The 18,432-nt window shown below is 36.8% G+C and overlaps 1 protein-coding gene across 3 annotated transcripts in view; it reads left to right on the top strand.

Moving 5' to 3' along the window:
* NOL4 (nucleolar protein 4) overlaps positions 1 to 18,432 on the top strand; it is a 341,271-nt gene that overhangs the window by 232,053 nt on the left and 90,786 nt on the right. For 2 of the 3 annotated variants that reach the window (XM_066352904.1, XM_066352906.1), the window contains exons 7-8: positions 7,987 to 8,166; positions 8,880 to 9,071. In XM_066352904.1, coding sequence (XP_066209001.1) covers positions 7,987 to 8,166; positions 8,880 to 9,071 — 372 coding nt within the window. The remainder of the gene's footprint in view (positions 1 to 7,986; positions 8,167 to 8,879; positions 9,072 to 18,432) is intronic. The other variant, XM_066352905.1, reaches the window with a different exon arrangement.

The following is an 18,432-nucleotide window of genomic DNA, read 5'->3' on the forward strand; positions in this document are numbered from 1 at the left end:
TTATTTAATAAAGGATTGAGAGAGATAAAAAATGAAATATGAAAAAAATCAATAAAAATGAAAGTGAAATCAATAAACCTTGTTATTCTGGATTAAAATAAAAAGTGACTTAAAATAAAAACATTTCATATCTTATTAAAGGCAGTATTTCTTTAGGAAAAAGAGAAATATATTTGGTGAAGAGTATAAATTATATTAACAAGATGGGAGAAAATTTAAGTTTCAGATTGGATTTGACAGAAAATACTGATATCAGTGAGGAAAACATAACACTCCTAAATGACACTTTAATGAAGACATCTGTCACTTCCTAAGAAAACTTAAAATGCTCTGAAAATTAATGATTCAGACATGAAAGAAACTTGATTAAGTGTTCCCCCAAACTGAGAACAATCTAACAATTTGCATGACATTAGAAATAATTAACTTGAAGAGCAAAGAAAACTTTCTAAACTATCAACAGTAAAGGACACACTTCCATTTAACAGGCTAAAGGCTGAATAATTTTTCTACCCCCTTTATAGAACATGATAATACAAAAGCATTACATATGAGGAAGAAATCAAACAGCCAGCAGCAGGCCTGACCTGTGGTGGCACAGTGGATAAAGCCTCAGCCTGGAACGCTGAGGTCGCTGGTTTAAAACCCTGCACTTCTCTGGTCAAGGCACATATGGGAGTTGATGCTTCCTGCTCCTCCCCCTTATCCCCCCCCCTTCTCTCCTTTCTAAAATGAATCTTAAAAAAAAGCAAGCAGCCAAGAAATGTGGAAGAAACACAGCTTATTATAGAGATGGACCAAGGAGTTATTTAATTTTTAGAATAATATTTCTCTGGATTTTGTGATTTCTGTAGCATTTATAAGCTTTTTTGGTTGTTTGTGATCACTTATTCTGTCATTTGTGATTTTTCTAATTTTAAGTAAATAATGTACTTTTGAATCTAATTTTTCAAATGAGCTCTCTCTCCCAATTTTGTAACTCTCAGGTCTCAGAAAATGAGGATTTACTCAATCCTATGAGCCCAGAACAGTTGTCAAAACATGAAGTAATACTTCTTTAATGTTGAATGATTGTCATGAAAAAACATTCACAATGGAAATGCCAAACATGACAAAATTAATAAATTTAAAATTTTACTTTGAAGGTTTATAATATATTTAAAAATAAAGATTATATTAAACATTGAACTAGTAGTACCCCTCACCCAAATTTAAGTGATTAAGACTTTTCACATTCATTTCCTTTTTCACTTTTTTCCTTCTTTTCTGTAGTAGTTTAAAGCAAATCTCAGCTATCCACGTCATTTCATTCCTTCGGACCTCATTTGTCTTTCTAGCAAATATGGACAGTTTCCTTTGTAAATATTTACTTAACCAAATGTTCAGTCGTCACATCTAACAAAATTATAAAATAATTCTGTGTTAAAATAGAATATCCCCATCCAAAATCAAATATTTCCAATTTTCTCAAAAATGAATTTTGGCATTGTGTTTACTTGAATTATATCTATATAATACAAGCAAGTTCAACACATTTAATGTTAGTACATTTCTTAGATGTCTTTTAATGTCATTTTTCCCATGTCACTAACTTATTGCTAAACCAAAATCAATTGTCCTGTACAATGTGTCGTATTTTGGATTTGTGAGCTTTCTCTGGTATCATTAATTTGTTATTCTATCTGCCTTATTTCCTATAAGTGGAAGTTAGCTCCAGGTTAGTGGTTCATAAACTTGAGTGTTCATTAGAATTCTAGCAGGGAGTATTAAAATGCAAATTATTGTGTCCAGCCCCAAAGTGTGTGATTCAGTTAGTCTGGGACAGAGACCAATAATGAACATTTCTAATAAGTTCCTGGGAAATGTGGATACTTCTGGTCTAGCAGGCACACTTGGAAAACTGCTTCTGGATTGAGGTTTGAGTAGATCAAATTCTCTTAATTATCTTTCTGGTGAGCTTGCTTCAATTTTTTTTTTTTTTTTTTTTTTTTTTTTTGTATTTTTCCGAAGCTGGAAACGGGGAGAGACAGTCAGACAGACTCCCGCATGCGCCCAACCGGGATCCACCTGGCACGCCCACCAGAGGGCGACGCTCTGCCCACCAGGGGGCGATGCTCTGCCCCTCCGGGGCATCGCTCTGTTGCGACCAGAGCCACTCCAGCGCCTGGGGCAGAGGCCGAGGAGCCATCCTCAGCGCCCGGGCCATCTTTGCTCCAATGGAGCCTCGGCTGCGGGAGGGGAAGAGAGAGACAGAGAGGAAGGAGAGGGGCTGGGGTGGAGAAGCAGATGGGCGCTTCTCCTGTGTGCCCTGGCCGGGAATCAAACCCGGGACCCCTTGCACACCAGGCCGACGCTCTACCACTGAACGAACCGGCCAGGGCCGGGCTTGCTTCTTAAGTAACGTGTACTTCTTTTACATTGTGTCAGAAGGCATACAGTGTCTGGTCATCAAATTTTTAATAATGCTTATATTTTGCAGTAGATTCATTCATGAATACTGATATTTTAAAAGTAATTGTAATTTTAAAAATTCACACAAATCTTCTTCTCTACAACTCCAATGTGTATGCAGTCATTCATTCAGAAAACATTCACTTTATTTTTCACTGTGTGTTTGACATTGTATAAGGTTATAAAGATAAAAAAAGCATGGTTGCTAAGTAACTTCAACTCCCTGTAACCCTTAGTTTCTGTGGAAGATGGCCATGTAAGCTCACTTGAATAGTCCTTCTTGATCAGTGCTAGGGCAGATATATGCAGAAAGTATGAGAGGATGAATGCCTAACACTGAATTCATGTGCTTCTTCCCTTATCTAGGACATTATGAAGAAATACAAGTTTTGTCTTTGTTTCTCATGGCTGCATATCAGAAATTCATTCCCTATCCCCAGACTCAGCTGTGTCTCAGATCAAGAACTGTGGTATTGCTTTCTGAGCTCTGACCACAGAATACGCACACTGATTTAGCTTCCTCCTCATGGCAATACTTCTAGGTCCAGTGATGCAATTATATTAGGGTTGGCAAATGTGATAAAGAGAAGTGCAAATGTATTTTCAGGAGAGTCTTTGAAAAGAAAGGCCACATGTTGTCTTAAGAGGAACAAATGGAATATAGAAATAAGGCAAAAATTACCCCACTCCCCATAAACCAACACCTGTGTTTTAAGGATAAGCAAATATGCATCTTTCATAGGGCTTAAGTTGTGAATCTTTGATATTTTTGTATATTTTTAAAATTTGCTTTGGACTTTCTAGATTCATACCTGGAATATGAAAAGAATTGCTTCTGAAATGAAGGCTTTCTAGAGTATGGTCATCTAAAGTTCTTGTTCAGGCAAAGCCGGTTTAGGGGGCAATGACTGCCTTATTTTATGTGGGTTATTAGGAGGCCGATAATGATTTTTATTGCTTGATTCTATATTATCACCTTGATATCCACATTTCCCTGTGTTTTGACAGGATTTTTAAGAGCAGTTTTTAAGTTCACATCCAAACAGAGTGAAAGGTAGAGAGATTTTTCATATATCCTCTGCACCTTCATTACCTTCCCCACTATCAGCATCCCTCACCAGAGCCGTATATTTGTTACAATTGATACATCTACACAGACAAATTATAATTACCCACAGTCCATAGTTTACGTTAGGGCTCACTCATCATGATGTACATTATGGGTTTGGATAAATGCGTAATGTGCAATGACATGTATTTATCACTGTGATATCACAGAGTATTTTCATTGAATTTTGCATATTTATTCCTCTTTAACACTCACATTCAGCAAGCACTTGTTTTGTTTTGTTTTTTACTATCCATAGTTTTTTGCCTTTTCTACAATGTCATATATTTGGAATCATACCTTGTTGCCTTTTCAGACTGGCTCCTTTCACTTAGTAAATTTGTAGTGTCTTTATGTCTTGTTATAGCCTGATGATAACTCATTATGTTTTCAGTGCTGAATAATATAACATTATCTGGAAATATCACAGCTTATTCATTCACCTGTTGAATTTATCATGGATGCTTCCAAATTTTGGCAATTATAGATCAAGCTTCTATAAACATCTATTGTACATGTGCAGATTTTTGTATAGATATAAGTTTTTAATCCTTGCATAAAGACCATAGATTTCCAGATGGTATGGTAAGAATATGTTTAGTTTTGTAAGAAAAAAATCAAACTGTATTCTAAAGTGGTTGTATCATTTTCCATTTACATCAACAATGGGTGAGAATTCCTGTTATCCCCTATCCATTGGTGTTGTCAGTGTTCCAGATTTTGGCCATCCTAATAAGTCTGTAGGGATATCTTATTGTTGTTTTAATTTCCTTTTCCCTGATTATTTTGAATGGGGGACATCTTTTTATATGTCTATTTGCAATCTGTTTATCTTCTTTGGTAAGGTATCTCATAAGGTCTTTAGTCCATTTTTTATTCTGGTTGTTTGTTTTCTTGTATTTTTAGTGTTCTTTGTGTATTTTGGTTAACAGTCCTTTATAAAACGGGTCTTTTGCAAATCTTTTTTCCAAGTTTGTAGTTTATATTCTCTCATTTTCTAAGACAAAATACTTTTTATATAAATGAAAAATAGTCATGAATGCCAACTCGGTACAAAATATATCCCGGATGGTGTGAGAGGAAATGTGGAAGGATAGGTATTGATGCCTATCTCAGTCTATCTTGAAGGAACATGCAAATTAACATGAGAAGAAAAGTAAGAGCAGCAAAGGTGTTTAATTTTCTCAAATACCATGGTATGTATGAGTTCACAGTTTAGCAAAAGATTGAAGGTAGACTGGGGTAGAAGTGAGGATCTTGGTGTAAATTGAAATTAATCTGATTTGACTTGGAAGCTAGTTAGATCTTCCACAGTGAGAAGGACAAGAAATGAAATTCCACCTCAGAAACGGAATTCAGACATAAAAATTTCAGTTTATACTGTAGAGGATAAAAGCATCAATTACGCTTTAGATTTAGATCGTGAACATTCACCAATCTATTAAGAATGGGCTCTCTTTATCCTAAATGACTAGGACTATAACTCCTTTGTGGTTCCAAGTGATTCTGTTGGTAACAGACTGGCTGGGCTGTATGTCTTACAGGGTGTGTAGAAAGAACTAATTATCTTGGCAAAGTTGAATTCAGATAAGTATATGTAAAGCCAGAAGGCACGGCCACTATCAAAGCAGCCCGGCCCATGCAGGTTCGCATTGGATTCGGACAGTCAGTAAAGAAACAACAGAGGCAAAAGCTGATGGGCCATAGTCTTTAATCCTAGCTTGCACCCGGCGGGCAAGTAAAACATACACTGGGCTCCAAAACCCACTCACATTCAGTGCTCACAAAGCTACTGACCTATCCGAGTTTCCTAGAATCAAAGGTTTCTAGCTCACCAGACTTATGCACCTCTGTTCCCCATCTCCTTCCTTCTCCAGCGTCAAACTGCACAAACTGGCCTCTCACTCAATACTCTGCCATCTTGGCTGCTTCTTCTGGCCACATGGCCTCTTTCTGCTCTCTGCTCTGCTCCCTCTGCTCTCTCATGCTAATCATCCAGGAATCAAGAGAGCAAGCTCCCGTTCTGCCCCTATTTTATAGGTAGAAATCCAAACCTTTAATCCAATATACAAAATAGGGAAGTCTCTAATACAAAGTCACTTCTCTGAGGCATGATTGGATTGTACCACCTCACATCAAGACTGGTGGGAAAGGCTTAATCCCAAAACCAAGCCCCAGGCTATAAGGATTCTGCCTGCTTTTAGCGTACCCCCAACACACATTAATATCACCTGGGCGACGGCCTCCACGTGGGTAGCGCCATCTTTAACAAAGTGAGCATAATATACTTTATCCGCCCAACAGTATATTATAACATTTTCCAAATAGTGCACATTACCATTTAAAAGCATATTCTATATATGGTATATTGTCCAAATTTATGGAATATTTGCCTTGTACTTTTTAAAAAAATTTTTTTATTCATTTTAGAGAGGAGACAGAAAGAGAGAGAAAAAGAGAGAGAGAGAGAGAGAGAGAGAGGAGAGAAAGACAGAGGGGAGGAGCTGGAAGCATCAACTCCCATATGTGCCTTGACCAGGCAAGACCAGGGTTTCGAACCAGCGACCTCAGCATTTCCAGGTCGATGCTTTATCCACTGCGCCACCACAGGTCAGGCTTGCCTTGTACTTTATTAGATAATTTCACCTTCTTTGAACTGTAAAAAAATACTGGTTTTTAAATTTTAACTTTTTTTTTTGGTATTTTTCTGAAGCTGGAAACGGGGAGAGACAGTCAGACAGACTCCCGCATGCGCCCGACCGGGATCCACCCGGCACGCCCACCAGGGGTGATGCTCTGCCCCTCTGGGGCGTCGCTCTGCCGCGACTAGAGCCACTCTAGCGCCTGGGGCAGAGGCTAAGGAGCCATCCCCAGCGCCCGGGCCATCTTTGCTCCAATGGAGCCTTGGCTGCGGGAGGGGAAGAGAGAGACAGAGAGGAAGGAGGGGGCAGGGGTGGAGAAGCAAATGGGCGCTTCTCCTATGTGCCCTGGCCGGGAATCGCCGGGAATCGAACCCAGGTCCCCCACATGCCAGGCCGACGCTCTACCGCTGAGCCAACCGGCCAGGGCCTTAACTTTGTTTTTAAGGTCAGTTTTCTATTCTAGTTTTATCACAAAACTCTGATAATACAATTATATTAGTGTAATCCTTAAAGCATGCTACGCACATGTTATCATTACATAGAGGCATTTTTGAACACTGTTGATTTAAAATTTTCTATTGTCAAGGTCTTTCAGAAGATTTTACTTTGCTGATCTGAGGATAGCTGCTGTTTATTTATTTGGAGCCACTTATGTATCTAAATTATTATTTGTAAAATCTAGCCTTAAAATGATTGATTTCTGTACCACTTCAGACTCCATTACAAGTGACTAAAACTCAGATTTAATCAAAATAAAAGAGGAAAAGAGGGTAGAGAATATGTCATTATCATACATCTGAACGGTGTTTGGATTAATTTCAAGCACCGTTGAATCTAGATGTTCAATGATGTTGTTGGGACTGTTTCTATTCTGCTTCACTCTGCTGGTTTCAAAGTTGATTTAGTTACAGGCAAGTTGTTTTCACCTAAAGGTGAGGTTGAGGCACACGTGCGTAAGGTAGAGAAGATTGAGGCCCACAGGATTTGTACTTTCTCTTGGTGAAAAAGCAGGGGCTGTTTCTGAAAGGAAAAGATGCTGGGCTGATGGAGAAGTAAGAGATACCACAGCAGGAGCCATGGTTGGTCTTAGATACAATTATCAGTTCGAGAAGATTGTCTTGGTTGGCAGTCGTCATCTCTTATGCATTAGGGAACACTAAGCTTGACAGATAATTAGGAAGAATCTGGTTTTGTTTCTCTAAACCAAAATCAGATGCAATCTTGAGACTCAGAGATAATTTATTAACTAATTTTAAATCATGTTGTCATACAGACAACAACCCTAGCCTCAATTATATTTTGTATAGTCCTTGTTGGGCAAGTCAATTAAACAAGTCCGCCCCTCAGTTTCCTTATCCGTTTAAGGAATACTAATACAGTTAGACCGACTAAGCTCTGAGGTCATTTCCATTTTTAAGAACTATATGATTCAATGATTCTCTTGCAAAGTTGATTACAGGTTGGTTTTTCTTTTCTTTTCTTTGGAACAGGGATACCAAGTGGAAACAGTAATTTATTCTTAAAAAAAATAAAAAGCTAAATTAAATAAAACTTTGTGCAGTGACGGAAATTTTCTATGTGCCTATTGAGCACTTGGAATGTGACTGTGGAAATGAATTTTTAATTTAGTTTTAATTAATTTTGTTTTAAATTAGACTAGCCACAGCTCTAGGATTATCAACTCATTTGGACAAGACTTTCTTTGAGAAACAGTTGCAATAAAAAAAAAAATGTGTAAGTTTGTGCAATGACTTTAAACACAGGCATTCCTTCCTTTCTTTTCAGTCTCCTGCACACAGCTACTCAAGCTACGACTCGGGCAAAAATGAGAGTGTAGACAGAGGTGCGGAGGACCTGTCTCTAAACAGGGGTGATGAAGATGAAGATGAACACGATGAGCATGACGATGCGGAGAAAGTTACCGAAACGGACGGTGTGGAGGCCGAGCGGCTGAAAGCCTTTAATGTGAGTTCCGCCACCTCCCCGTGGGGCTCCACTGTTACCACTTCACTTTCATGTTGTTGCTTGTTGGTAAATGTGGATATTTTAGAGACATGTTTGTTTAATTTACAGAAGGATTTAAAAAGTACATGAAACACTCTTTGCCAACCAGACACCAGAATTGCTGTGTTTTGTTTAGAATTTTAAAGCCAAATGTGAGCTGAAAACTGGAGTGGTGTTGTGTGAGTATGCATGTTTACCTAGTGGAGGAAGGGGGCCTCGGCTTATTTCTCCGAAGAGTTCGCCCGTCATCAGTTATTTCTTTTGCTTCCCCAGCTTATGTAATTGTGCATGACAAAGAGTCAGTTGTTTGTTTTCAGAGATTAGTACACTGTGCAGTGTAGCAATGTAGCAGTCGCATTTATCTTTAATAGAGAATTTTATGGGGTGCTTAATGGTCGCAGTCTACTGTTACTTCTTGATTTTTTTTCTACATGATAGTCTACTGTCTGTCTGTGTCTGTCTGCTTTTCTCTCTCTCTTTCTCTCTTTTTTTATCCAACCATTTAGAAAGTCTTTAAAGGGTGTTTTCTTTAAATTTCTGGCTTTTCCATTGCAAAGTTCTCCAGTGAATGAACCAAAAAAAACTATTTTCCTATCAGTAATCAAGACAGGAAGCTAGGAACAGCAGAGAGCAGCCCTCCAAACCCTTCTCCTCTGTCTCCCTCTTGCCAACAGATGTTTGTCAGGCTGTTTGTAGATGAAAACTTGGACCGAATGGTCCCAATCTCTAAGCAGCCCAAAGAAAAGATCCAGGCTATCATTGACTCATGCAGGCGACAATTCCCTGAGTATCAAGAACGTGCCAGAAAACGTATACGTACTTACCTCAAGTCCTGCAGGCGGATGAAAAGAAGTGGTTTTGAGATGGTGAGTTTTGAATTAAAACACAGCCCTAGATTCCATCAAAATCCCACCTGTAAACCATGACACTATTTTATTTTTCATCTTAGTGTCTTTTTTATTTTTTCCATAACCTCAGGTCAAAGGGGTTTTTGTTTGCTTGTTTGTTTTTCCCCCTTCTCCTTTTCATCTTCCTGAAGTATTTACTCCCTTTGTTTACTCAATAAGGAATACCTTGTGATACCAGTGCTCACAGGCCCTCGTGATAATCATGTCATAGAAAATGAGGGCGAAATCCCGTAAGAACCAGCATCTCATTCATATTTGTTTTCTTTCTGTTGCTACGAAAGGGGATATAAGGGTTATGAAGTCTTGAACGGAAGCACCAGTCGTTGCTTTAGATGGCATGTGAGAATGGCTTTCTGTGGAATGAAAGGCAATGGATGGATCCATCTAAGTAACACCATTTTCATGCCAATGATTAATAACTAGCAAGGCTTGAAAAAAAAAATCAGGGAAGAAAACTCCTCATGTGAAAAATAAGGCTTTGTTGTACTCACTATATCTGTGTGCTTGTGGGTAGTAACATGAGCTTTTATATCCAGCTGGATGAGATTGTGCTGACGTTCAATTACTTATGGTGAAAACCAGATAGCAATGTTTTGTTATTTTTTAAAACTTGATTCTATTCCACCTTGCTCTCTAATCATCAGACTTATAAATAGTGCATAATTTACCATGTGTTTTCTGATTTATTTGGTGTAGAAATGTATTGGAAGTTTTCTGAGACCATTTATTTTTCTCTCCTGGCTCCATAAAAGTCAAGACTGTTTGTGTGTAATCTGTGCCTCTCACTTATTTGATGTGATGGGGTAGGAGTTGGTATGGACGAGAGAGGTTTCTGAGGATGTCACATAGGAGAAATCATTTTTCAGATTTAAATGAAATGACAAAAGTAACAAATCTACTGTCAACTATTGATGTTTCAACATTGGCTTGTTAAAAATATCTTTGATTTTTTAGAAAGAAAAATGACTGTTCTTATAGAAAAGCAGTTGTCTGCCTAGATGGCAAAAAGCAGAACGTTTGGTCCCCAGGGAGCGCTGTTTGGAGTTCCGGATCCACTACATTGTAGCTGTGTGACCTAGGCCAGTCACTTCCACTGCCTGCACTCAGATACCTCTCTGAGATGATAATAACTCCTAGTTCACAAAGCTATGAGAATGATATAAATTGTCACATTTAAAGCTCTGCGAGCCATTTCTGACACAGTAATCACTAAGAAAATCTTAACTCTGAAAATGTTATCAAATATTATTCATTTCATCATTTGAAAAAAAGCTTCCCAAAATGTTTGCATTATACAGCACAGAAACACTCCATTTAAGTAATTGCTTAACTTCTCAGAATAACAGCATTGAGAAACTATCTGTTTTTGTGGTGCATAAGTCATTCTAAAATATAAATGACATAGCTGTGTCTAATCAAACTAAATTATGACAATGGAGGTGAAAATAGTGGTGATATGATATGAGAGGAGAGACACTTGAAAAAAAGAAGCTAGTCTCCCCACTGCTGAGTGTTTAAGAAATTATCACCTACCCCAGAGTAGAGAGAAGACAGACCAAAAGGATATTTAGCCTGTCCTGTGGTGGCGCAGGGGATAAAGCGTTGACCTGGAATGCTGAGGTTACCGGTTCGAAACCCTGCACTTGTCTGGTCAAGGCACATATGGGAGATGATGCTTCCTGCTCCTCCCCCTTTCTCTCTCTCCTCTCTAAAATGAATTTTAAAAAAAGGATATTCAAACTGGTATAAAAGCCAGAATTCCTGGCATTGACATCTGATCTGGTTCAGAAACACTAAGTAGTTGATAAGAAATTCCAATGAAAATTATGTCTCATTCAGAGTATAAAGTACAATGTATACCTTCCTTTTTCAGTAACAATAAAATAATAATATTATGCAGGGAGAGGCAAAAGTAGGTTTGCAGTTGTGAGTACACAAAACATGGAGTTTATTGTATTATTTTTTAATTATTGTATCATTTCCAAATGTAACCCTACTTTTGCTCCACCCTGTATATCAACATTCATTTTAACAGCATCTGGTATTCCTATTTTTTCCTTATCTTTTAATGTTTAGAGATTCTTCTCTTTAGTGTAATTTGTTTTTTTCATGGTAAAATTTTTTATTAATCATTATTTTAGGGAGAAATCATTGTCTTGTAGAATTTTTAATTTCTCTCTGTCATTTCAGACACTCATGAATATTTTCATAATTGTATTTACTTATTTCAATGAATATCTGTTTGTTGTAAACCCTGTGATATGCATATAGAACAATAGGTTGACTATTTCAAAGTCAGGTTGTTTTATAAACTAATCTTATGCTGTATACAAATACTACTAGATTTAAATTTAATCATTTTTATTCATTTATTACTCAATATATGTATAAGGCACATAACTTTGTACAAAGTAATAAGGGGAAATAGAAGAGATGTCTGACCTGTTAATTAGGAAAATATAACATCCTCCCTGATTATGATTCATGAGGTTACAAGTTAAGGGAAGTGAAATGCTCAAGTAATAATACAAGGCCTAATATAATTAAATGTTAAATGAACAACATGGCTGAAAATTGATACTGTAGTTTAGTATATACATTTTTTTTATACATTACTCAGTAATGTACTATTGGAAATAAATTAAATCTACCATCTAGTTGATGAATTTTGATTTGTTTCATGTATCACTTCATTTTCATGGAGCATGGGGAGAATTATGTGTCATTTTGAATAATCATCCTTATCTAGAACAGATAAAAAAAAAGGCATGAATCGGACAGATCTTAATCACAACTAAATATTGTACCTGAACTTTTGCCATCATAAAATTTAAAATTTGATATAATATCAACAGATATTTTTTAAATTGAAATAACATTAAAGAAAAATATTTTTTTTCTCTTATGTTTATTTAGTGTGAGTACACTTGAAGAAAATGTATCTTTTTCAGTATGTGGTTGTTTTTACATGCACATTATTCTATAATATTTAACAAATCAACAAGGTAACATAAAGAAATTTCTAATATATTTTTAAATGGAATTGTTAAGTGTAGGATTACTTAGTAAGGGATTTTGTATTATAAAAGAATGGGACATTCGATAAACTCCACTCTTCCAGTTATTGGGGACATGAAAGCCAAGAGGCTCCTGAAGTAGAGTGAAATATTGAATTCTTGTGTCCTGCTGACTTTAAGAAATTCAAAGTAATATTTCCATAAAAGTGTTTTTATCACAGCATACTTTTTAACTGTATTTGAGAATCTTGGCATTCACTTTGACTAATATTTTGCTATCATTAATACAAAACCTATTCATGTTTATTTATTCTACACTTTCCCTCAAGAATTTACATTTCATCACAAATACTTTTAATTAGTCAATTAAATAATTAGATTCCAATATTAGTCATACAATAATTAGATTCCATATTTATGCATTCTTATTTAACTGGAATTATCAAGACCCCACAGACTTTGATTGCTCAAGCAGCCAAAATTTGTGTTATCACTATAAATACTTTCTATAATGCATGAAGTATAACTGTATTGTGACACTTCTCTACACATTTTTCACATTTTACCAATTTATTGTTACCAAACATCTCAAATCATAAAATGCTCCGTGTTGAATATAAAATGGCATGTTTTATTTTTTTTTTATTTTTTTATTTTTTTGCATTTTCTTTTGCATTTTTTTCTGAAGCTGGAAACAGGGAGAGACAGTCAGACAGACTCCCGCATGCGCCCGACCGGGATCCACCTGGCACGCCCACCATGGGGCGGCGCTCTGCCCACCAGGGGGCGATGCTCTGCCCATCCTGGGCGTCGCCATGTTGCGACCAGAGCCACTCTAGCGCCTGAGGCAGAGGCCACAGAGCCATCCCCAGCGCCCGGGCCATCTTTGCTCCAATGGAGCCTTGGCTGCGGGAGGGGAAGAGAGAGACAGAGAAGAAGGTGCGGCGGAGGGGTGGAGAAGCAAATGTGTGCTTCTCCTGTGTGCCCTGGCCGGGAATCGAACCTGGGTCCTCCGCACGCTAGGCCGACGCTCTACCGCTGAGCCAACCAGCCAGGGCTAAAATGGCATGTTTTATGAAAAATAAATCTAATAAATTTAATTCAGGGTATGGTTTTAGTTTTCATTAGATTTTAAAACCCCAATGAGTTAAAGAGCTATTAAATTAATCTATAGACAAAGATATTTAATTGTTACTGATTCTATTGTGTAGCTTTGGCAAACTGCTTTAGCTAACTTTTTTGAAGAAGACTTATAGAATGTTCCAGAAAAGAAATGTGTTTCTTAAGGTATCCTGATTGATTCCAAATTCAGGAGCACCTATAATACTATAAGATCATGGAGACAGTGCTTTAGGAAAAAGGTGGGGTTGGATCATCTATGTTATGTGATATGATTTCTCTTTTTGTTTTCTGGGTTTGTATTGCGAGAGATGCTTTCACCATGCTTTGTAGGTTTAATGCATTTTTGTAAAACTGAAATGAAAATATTTAGGGGAGAGTCTCTTTGACTCTCAGTCCTTCACATCTCCCATGTCTCCAGTTTTGCCACTGTACCAAGTTAGATCAAATATCCTAGATACTTGAATTCAGAAAACTTAGCCTCTTGAAAAGTTACCTATTTATTTGCTTTTTAATATTATGTAATTGACTGTGTGTTTGAAGCAATAACTTTCATGTTATTTTTTTGTGTGTAAAATTTTGCCAAGGATATTGTCCACTAGGCTACTTAATGTCCAGTAATAATGACTACTTCAGAAACTTTTTCTAGAATGGTAATGCAAGAAAAAAAAATTGTTTCTCTTGCAGAGATAGAGTGCTTTCATGTTTTCTCATCATAGAACTTACTGTACCTTTGTATATTTGTGCCTTGCGCCAAGAAGTTCAGAGTCAGGGTCTTTCTAAGGTCCCTGTAATATTTTTGCTTAATTAATTTTAGTGTGCATAGCTATTTTAGGGGAGAATTGAGACATTAATTTAAAAAGCAAATATGTAGATAAACTAATGGTGGAAATACCATTCTTTCATACCATTTTCTAAATTCTCAGTATTTCTTTTTTATTACATCCTATAATATTTTTTTCAGTAATTTTAAAATCTGGTCTTCTGATCATATAGATCAGTGGTAGTCAACCTGGTCCCTATCGCCCACTAGAGGTCGTTCCAGCTTTCATGGTGGGCGGTAGCGGAGCAACCAAAGTATAAATAAAAAGATAAATTTAACTATAGTAAGTTGTTTTATAAAGATTTATTCTGCCAAATTTAGCGAAAATCCGACATAAAGTACTTGGTAAGTAATTATTATTATATGCTTTAAGTTGCTGTAACTCTGCTTTATAAATTTTATAAAGTAAAGTTATTTCCCTACTTTATAAATCACCATTACTGTGGAACCGGTGGGCGGTAAGAAAATTTTACCACTAACAGAGATACAAAAGTGGGCGGTAGGTATAAAAAGGTTGACTACCCCTGATATAGACCTTTCATCAGATAATAAATATTTAAAGTTTAGGAACTAGTATATTTTCAGGGATTTTGACTAGTCCCATCTTTTGTTTCTACTCTTCTAATGCAGCTCAAAGTAGTAGAGGGATGGGAATTTTTCCTTAATTCACAGCTTCCCTGATATCAGAAGCATTGCAAAAGCTACAGTGACACTTGCTATTCTTTCTTTAGCAAATAAATATATTATAAAAAATGAATTAGAATGTTTCTTAAAACTAAAAATTTGATCAGAAATATACCCAGCCTTCATACAAGACCTTGATTAAAAACTTTACAAACCTGTACAGCCAGCATTATTTGAAACATTGCTCCATTAACAATCCCAACTCTTAACACATTTTCAGTTTTCCTTCTTCCCTAACAGGAAAATCTCTTCTGCATATAAAAATGTTTCCATATTCCAAGGAAACAGTTAATCTCATCACTCCCCTTTCACAGTCTGAGTCCATCTTTCTTTGCTAAGTTTTCTGAACACCTATTTTATACTCACGGGTCCTACCCATCACCTCCAACTGTGTTGGTCATTCTCCACAGCAAAAATTCTGCTTCTCATCACATTGAATTAGTCCCTAGGAAGATAACGTGATGGCATTGGCCGCAAATGCAAGGATTGTATCCTCAACGAAATCAACCTTGTTTTCTTGTTTTCATCTCCCCTCTTTTACTCTTCTTTTTCTTTTGGGTACTTCCTAAAATTCTGGACTTGGCCGTGTATTCCATATGACCCGACCTGCAGCTACAGAGGTCTGTCCCTCTATACTGTACTCTACTCTCATAGTAGAATCCCAGTCATTTACAAAGTTTTGGCATTTCATTTCTAATGTCAGCCAGACACCTGACAAATGTACTGTCATATCTTCTTTGAACTCTTTATAATCTCCATTACTCATTCTCTTCACTGATATTCCACCTTATCTACCAAAGCAATAGTCAAATCCTCTTGACTTGCCTATTTCTGGTACTAGCACCACTGTTGTCATTTATACCAGTGTTCATAAACATGAAATGAGATTTGAGTGTTCATTACACTTATGGTTTGCATGCTACCATTTACTGCATTCTGTTTCTTCTTTCTTTACTGAGTTTCCCAAAGCAGTCCCACAAATTTGAATTTTATCCAGCCCTTCCTACCTCATGCCTTTATTCTTGCATAATCCTTTAAATTCAATTCCTTTCTATTCTCCCTCCTTACCATCTATTCCTAGGCAGGTACAGAACTAGGAACTATGACTGAAAATTATAAAATTTAGGACTTTAAAAAAAAGTGATATAAAATTATAAAAAATTAGGTAGAATGATGATTATTTATTTACAGTTAAAAATGGTAACATAAACACAGAAAAGAATTTAGAAACAGAAGTTTTGAAGATTCAAACTCTCTTCTTTTGACATCTCCTTTTTCAGACACAGTTATATATCAATACTCTTGATTATTACTTACAACAGAGTGCTTAAAACATCCAGAAATTTCAGGCGTCCCTTCAAATCAAGGTATCCTGTTGCCTAAACTTCACCAGTTTTAAGAAAAAATATCCGTTTGCTCCTGGAGCAGTCTTCCTCAATTCTGGCTTTAATAGAGTCAAACATTTGCTATTTTAGGACAAATTCTAATTTGTTTTTACATGTTAGAATACAGTCTTTTAAAACAGAGATGTCAAGTTTCAATTCCTGGCTTAATTGAATCCCTATACAATGTTATGTGATGTTTCTGAGTTTCCATTTTTCAAAAGAAGAGGGCTGTTGGAGTATTACATGTTATAATGTATATAAAATGTTTAGCATACAAACTTGCCTCTATCTATTCTTTCTTTTAATATACTCAATTAGTTCCTTTAACATAATAGGACATCATATGGGATTGCTGTTTCTTCTCTCAATGTGTCCTTTCTTGGTCCACTGATTTTTTCCTGACTCAGAGGTTATGGATACTCTTCATTCATTATTTGCTAAATGTATTAAAATTCTAGAATAACTAAGATGTATAGCCAAATAGTTGTAAGAATTACTAATTACTGTATATTTTAGTTTTAGCAAAATGTTGACCTCATGGAATTCTAAATATATACCCACCCACAATTCCCTTTACAAATAAGTACAAATCCTAAGTTAAATATAATTTTTTAAATACTTGATAAGCTCAAAAAGAAATTCCCAAATTCCCAAGCCATATAATTAATAGAAAACTCACAGTCAGAATTGTAAGCCCTTATTTTGGTAGAGTTAGTAGACTAGGAAGGTAGAAAAAGGGGAATCTGAGTACCCACTCAAGTTCAGGAGCTGTGGATTTTGGTTTGTGACTAAGCGGGACCATGGACTGAATACTGTACATAAAGTTCAGACTCTGGAACGGCTACTTCTATATTAAAAGAGAATTTAAACATCTAATTACAACTTTAAGAAATAAGAATTATAAGCATTAAAATTAAAACCTTACTAGGTGGGTTAAGTAGAAGATAATATTCAGCCAAAGAGAAAATACATAAACACAAAAATATGAAAATTACTCACAGAAGGGAAATATAAAAACAAACAAACAAAAAAAAGTTAAGCTAGAGTGTAGAATTATTTGAGTAGACAATTGAATCATAAGAATGGAGCTATCAATCAGCCCTGAGCAGTATAAATAAAAACAAATCCACACCTATGTATATCATAGTAAAAATCGCAGACCCAAGATATTCTTAAATGTTACCAGGAAGAAACAAGAGATTACCTAAAGGCCCTGGCCGGTTGGCTCAGTGGTAGAGCATTGGCCTGGCGTGCAGGGGTCCCGGGTTCGATTCCCGGCCAGGGCACACAGGAGAAGCACCCATCTGCTTCTCCACCCCTCCCCCTCTCCTTCCTCTCTGTCTCTCTCTTCCCCTCCCTCAGTGAGGCTCCATTGGAGCAAGGATGGCCCGGGCACTGGGGATGGCTCCTTGGCCTCTGCCCCAGGTGCTAGAGTGGCTATGGTCGCAACAGAGCGACGCCCTGGAGGGGCAGAGCATCGCCCCCTGGTAGGCGTGCCAGGTGGATCCCGGTTGGGTGCATGCGGGAGTCTGTCTGACTGTCTCTCCCCGTTTCCAGCTTCAGAAAAATTAAAAAAAAAAAAAAAAAAGAGAGATTACCTAAAACAGAAGAACAGAATTAACATACATGATATCCTCAAAATAGATGTCAGAGACAGTCTTCAAAGTACTAAGAAAAATGTCTTCAAAAATTTTAGAGAAACTACTTTAATCTACAAATCCATGCACAATTAAACAGCGCTTCCGGAGTGAGGAAGAAAGAAACACTTCAACTACTGTGGTTACCATTTGCAAGTTGTCTCTAGATAAACTTAAAAGTTCCTCTAGCAGAAGGAACCTGAACTCAGAGGAAACAATGAAAAATTAGCAGGATTGGTGAGAGAACCTGAAGAAACGCCCCCTGATTTTATAGTCAGTGGATTTTGGTTTTTATCCTTGCTTTACCAGTTGTTACTTGTAGACCTTGTGAACCTGAGCTTTGGTTTCCTCGTGGGAAAATGGAAACAAATGGCACTTACCTGACATATGAAAACCAGCAGCACTTTGCAATAACAATGTAAAAACTCCTAGGTTGCCCAGTGCGTGTTATCTGAGGAACATGATAAAATACAATTTAATGTGAAATTTCATTCCACAGTTCCTTTTACTGGGAAATTCTCGCTGTCTCAATCCATTGAACTGCTAGGAGAACTTGAATCAAATTATGTCTTGATCTATTTAACCCACACTTCTAGCTAAGAGCAGCCTTAAATCTTTCTCTCTTCTCTGTGCAAAGTTTACTTGTGGTACCTC

The sequence above is a fragment of the Saccopteryx leptura genome, chromosome 11 (genome assembly GCF_036850995.1).
Source record: "Saccopteryx leptura isolate mSacLep1 chromosome 11, mSacLep1_pri_phased_curated, whole genome shotgun sequence".
Classification (NCBI taxonomy): Eukaryota; Metazoa; Chordata; class Mammalia; order Chiroptera; family Emballonuridae; genus Saccopteryx; species Saccopteryx leptura.